Raw genomic sequence first — 4,843 nt, forward strand, 5'->3', positions numbered from 1 at the left:
GATGCAGTCATCGCTAATATTCAAGTGAATGACAATGAAACCTTATTCAAATAAAATAAGAGCATAAAGAGGAATAACGACAGTGACAGGACTCAAGGCAGGGGGTGTAATTGTCTCTCAGATCAGACTCAACAGCTTTCAGCATCCTCCAAGAATTAAAGTCCAGCACAATGCAATTTGGGGGCAGACATCCAGCCTTGAACACTGTCACACACCACATGGACACGGACCTACGAATGTGTGTGTTTGTGCACGTGTGTTCCTTGGATTAGTGATGACAGCCATAACATTATATCTATACGAGGGGTGCATGTGCGCGCGCGTATTTCCAGCTTTACCCAGGTACACGCACTCCAGGGTCGCCTCTGCGCACACACATTTCTTTTCAAACAACCAACTGGTCAAAACAAGCTCAGTAGGCACTAACAGGTTGCTAGCTGGTTATTTTGTAGGTAACTTACTGTTTATCGGAACTCAGTGATTTAAAAACGAAACAGAAAAGTAAAAAGAAAAAAAATCAAAGCCATGTGGGGTGTTTTCCTAACTCGTGAATGTGGAACTGTGAAGGGAAGTAAAGAGGGGAGACCAAACAAGCACATTGGGGTTCAGAGCAGGTGCCCCACATCACCGTGCAAATGGAAGGCAAGACCCAGAAAAAGGATGCCCCCCCCAATAGTGTCTATCTCACCACACGGTTCTGGGTGAATTCGGGGAACTGATGGTCCACAGAATTGTCTGTTTACCAGCTCTTTTGGGAGATGTGGATCTAGCTGGTGTATGAGCAAATGGACCTGTGCTGAGTATACTATGTGCAAGCGTGGGTGTATTTCTGCCGAGGACTTCTGCACTTCCTTTTAGGGCAAACATCTCAGAGATCACCTGCTGGAGAGTGCCTCATTCATGCCTCCCATTTGCAGCCCAGCGTGCCTCCGTGCCCCCCCCCTTCTCCAGAAACTCTTGCCCTTTGACCTCCTCCCATAAGGCTATCCTCTCCAGGGTCCTCCAACTTCCCCCCACCCTCCTTTGGGCTCTTCCTGTTCGGGGCTGAGCCCAGGGGAGCACATCCCCAAAGGGAGGGAGGCTGCCACCCCCTCTCCCCACATCTCTTCACCCACCCCAGGTGGCAGGGCCAAGGCAGTGGCCAGCAAGCAGGGTATATATGAGGCTACTCAGGGCCCAGTTAAGGTCTTTACGCCAAGGTAGATGTCTGGAGGCCCCCCCCCGGTCCTGGGGCCACGCTGAGAGAGAGTCGGAGCCCATGGTCTAAAAACATAATTTAATGCATCAAGGTGGGTCTGACTCAGGAGTGCAGTGGCGAGGTGAGTTTTCCATTTGCTGGGATTCTGCTGCGGGCGGTTTCTGGCTGATGGACAGGGAAATTTGCACAGGTATTTTGGGTCACAAAGAAGGATGCCCCAAGGAGCTCCTGCTCACTTTGGCCTACCTCGCTGGCCAGGGCTAGGAGCCCTCGGTCTCAGGGCAGTGGGAGAAGGAGGCGGGACTGGAAGGGCAGGCCTCCCGCCAGGCCTGTCCAGTCCAGTCAGGTTTGCAAAGTCTGAACTGAGCTGCCTCGCTTCCGGGGCTCGGGTTCACGCTCGCCTCGCCACTCCGGCATCCCCTTCTCCCTCCCCAGGTAGGGGACAGGGACCGGGAGGATAGCCCAGAGTGGAGCGTGGTGAGTAGCAGACACACTGAGGTCGGAGCGGGGCAGGGAGGACGGCAGGGATGTGTCTTTTCCGTAGATGTCAGGAAGTGTCATGAAGCGAGAGTGGTCCTCTCCCGCCGGGTAACAGCTCTCCACCAGGGGCACAGGGTGGCCTGAGGCCACTCTGCCCCGCGCTCCCTGCGCTCCTAATCCGGGTACAGAAGAAAGCCAGAGAATGTGCTGTATTTGTTGTTGTTGCCTCCGTGCGCCTTCCCGCCGTCCAGCTTCACGTACACCTCGTCCCCTGAATCGAGGTGCAGCACCACGCTGTTACTAGCGTAGTCGTAGTTCTGGTCGGCGTCCTGAGCGATGGCACTGGCCCGGACCTGGGGGCGAGCCGCCAGAGCAGGTGGGCCAGGGCACCCCTGCCTGCGCCTTCCCCAACCCCCTTGGCGCCCCCCGCCCCAAACCCCGCCGGCATTCTGCCCCCAGCTCCAGGGACCACACTCCCACCCAGGCTCCTCTCTCTGTCTCCTCTCTCTCTCTCCAACTTGGCCAGCTCCTTTCCGGTCCCCTCCTCTCGGCAGCCGGCAAGTCAAGTCCCGGAAGGAAGGAGAGAGGGGGCTTCAATAAACTCTGACCCAGCGGGGAAGGGGGAGAGCCAGGGCACCAGGGCCGAGAAGAAAGAAGACCGGGGGGCAAAGGGGAGACGGGGGCGCAAAGGGAGAGCTAAAGAAGAATGAGGTTTCCGAGGAGCCCGCGGGGCTGCTAGCAGCCGGCAAGTGCAGGTGGCGGGGTCTCTGGGCGCTCGGGGCACAGCCTGCCGCGCTACACTGGGACAAACTCGACCAGGGCGCACGGGGAAGCTGGATGCTGCGGCGCGCTCCCTCCCGGGGCTCGCCCGGGCGCTGGCGAGTGGGGAGAAAGGAGTCTGGTTTCCCAGGCGATTTGGGGCGCGGGGTGGGGAGGACGGTCTGCGGGGATTTGCGGGGGCCAGCGGCGGTGAAGGGTGACTGACCTGCCCGTTCTTGCAGAGGTCCGCCCACATGCTGGTGCCGTCGCCGCCGCGCATGAGGATGTGGTAGGTGAAGAAGTAGATGCCGCGCACCTGGCAGCTGAACTTGCCGGTAGTGGGGTCGTAGTGATTGCCGAGGTTGGTGACCACGTCGTCGAACTTGAGCACCTCGTAGCCTTCGTGGGGGCTCTTAAGACCCACGTAGAAGGCGATCTTGGGACCGCTGAAGGCGGCGCTCAGCGCGCCGGTCACTTCGCCTTCGGAGTCGCCGCCGCCCCCGGTTCCGCCACCTACCACCCCGACACCGCCTGTCGCGCCCGCCGTCAGCTGCAGGCCGGGCAGCCCCGGCCGCCCCGAATCGCCCTTCTCCCCCGGGGGACCCCTGGGTCCAGGCGGGCCCGGCTCTCCAGGGGGCCCCCGCGGCCCCGGTTTGCCGGGTCGTCCCGGGTCGCCCTTGGGTCCCTGGATGAAGGGGGGCGGAGGGTTGGCGCTCAGGTCCTGCATGACTTCCAGGGCGGCAGTGCTGGGTCCGGGCGGCGGCGCCTTGGCGCCCGCGGGCCCCCCCCCGGGTGCGGCGCTGTACGGGTCGCAGATCATGCGGCAGGTGCCCATCATCTCGTAGTGCGCCGCGCCGGGGGGCGCCGCCTGCAGCAGCAACGGCACGGCGATGAGCAGCCCCAGTGCCATGGCCAGGAGGACGCCGACGGCCGCCAGGCAGGCGCGCCGCCGCCGCTGCCACAGCCGGGAGGCGACCGCCACCAGCTCCTCCTTGCCGCCCGGGGAGGTAATGGTGGGGCGGCGCGGGCGGCCCCGCTCCCGGCGCTCGGGGCCCGACTCCGCGGATCCCGGCCGCGTCCCCGACGTGGCGACCCCCTGCTCCGGGCGCCCGACCACTTCTAGGGAGAGGCGCCTCGGCCCAGGTGCCGGTGCCCACCGCGCTGGGGCTGCTCGGAGAAGCCGCGGAGTCCGGCGCGCATGGCGGGGGGCGCCCAGGCTGAGCCCGGCGCCCCACGGGTCCGGGCGGCGGCGGCTGGGGAGCGCCGGGTGCGGCTGCGGCGTCCCGCGCGGGCTCGGCGGCGTTGCCTCCTGCCCGGCTCGGCGGGGCTCGGCGGGGCTCGGCGCGCAGTGAGGGCGCCCCGGCTCCGCGGCGCGCTCTGCTCTGCTCTCCCGCTGCTCGCTGGCTCCCGCGCGGAGGGGGGACCCAGCTACCCTGACGTAAGGAGTCCGGGGCTGAGCGGCGGAGGCGGCGAGGCAGCGCGCGCTGCCATCACTCGGGAGACGGCGCCCTCATGTCATCAGCCTTCGGTCCTCCTCCTATCCCGCGGCGTCCTCGGCAGAGGCGGCAAAGGCGCAGTTCCTCCTGCGGCGCCCGGGAGCCACAAGTGGGCGCAGCGGGCGCATCCCCGGCCCCCGCGCCTCTGACACACCCACCGGGGGCCACCCTTGCGCGCCTCCCACCCACCGCACACACACGCCCACGCGCGCACTCACGGGCGGACGGCCGCCGCCGCCGGGCCTCCAAGGTTCCTGGAATCCCGGTGCCAGCAAGGTCTTTCGGGGGCGTCACCTAATCCATCCCCCCTGCCTGCAAGCGGGACCAGCCGCCAACCCAAGTCGAGAGAGCTCAGTCCCTCGAGGCCCTGGAACGAAGGACTCTCTGAAAGCCCTCCTGACTCACTTCTTCAGAACGAAATACATCTTGCCTCTGGGAGCTCTTTCGCACACCTAGCCGGAGAACTCCAAGCTGTTAAATAGTCTCCAGAAGACCACCCCACCAACTCTTTGAAAACCTCAAAGCACCCCGATACAAGAGTTTATTAGCCTCGGCCCCTTTCTTCCACCGAGAAAATCATTGGCTTTTTTCCTCTGTATAAAGATGATTTGAACGCAAATCCTTGACACCCAGCACTTGGTGGTAACCTTGGGACACCCAGCTTCCACTCCCCACCCACCACTACCAGGCAGATCCACAGAGTCCTTTGAACATAACCGGCTCTCCCTCCTACTGAGGTGGGTTTAGTTATATATTTTTTTTAAAAAAAATAGTCCAAAGCCATTCTGAGCCAAAGTTTTGAATAAGCCGTGACACCAAATTTAGAGAAGAATTATCCATCTCCAAAGCAGCATGTGAGGATAAAGGAAGGATGGGAAACGCTCCTGGGTACTGGGAAGACCAGAAATCA

The 4,843-nt window shown here is 62.4% G+C and overlaps 1 protein-coding gene across 1 annotated transcript; it reads right to left on the bottom strand.

Moving 5' to 3' along the window:
- Positions 1–1,257: 1,257 nt before the first annotated feature.
- Positions 1,258–4,157, bottom strand: C1QL2 (complement C1q like 2). The gene is made up of 2 exons (XM_025855093.2): positions 2,664–4,157; positions 1,258–2,031 (listed from the first exon to the last, which is right to left on the bottom strand). Exons 1-2 carry the CDS (start codon positions 3,345–3,347, stop codon positions 1,852–1,854), a joined length of 864 nt encoding a protein of 287 aa, XP_025710878.1. The 5' UTR covers positions 3,348–4,157; the 3' UTR covers positions 1,258–1,851.
- Between the last annotated feature and the right edge of the window lie 686 nt (positions 4,158–4,843).

This window comes from Callorhinus ursinus, unplaced genomic scaffold, assembly GCF_003265705.2.
Source record: "Callorhinus ursinus isolate GAN/ISIS: 27379988/994484 unplaced genomic scaffold, GSC_fseal_2.0 scaffold2, whole genome shotgun sequence".
NCBI lineage: Eukaryota > Metazoa > Chordata > Mammalia > Carnivora > Otariidae > Callorhinus > Callorhinus ursinus.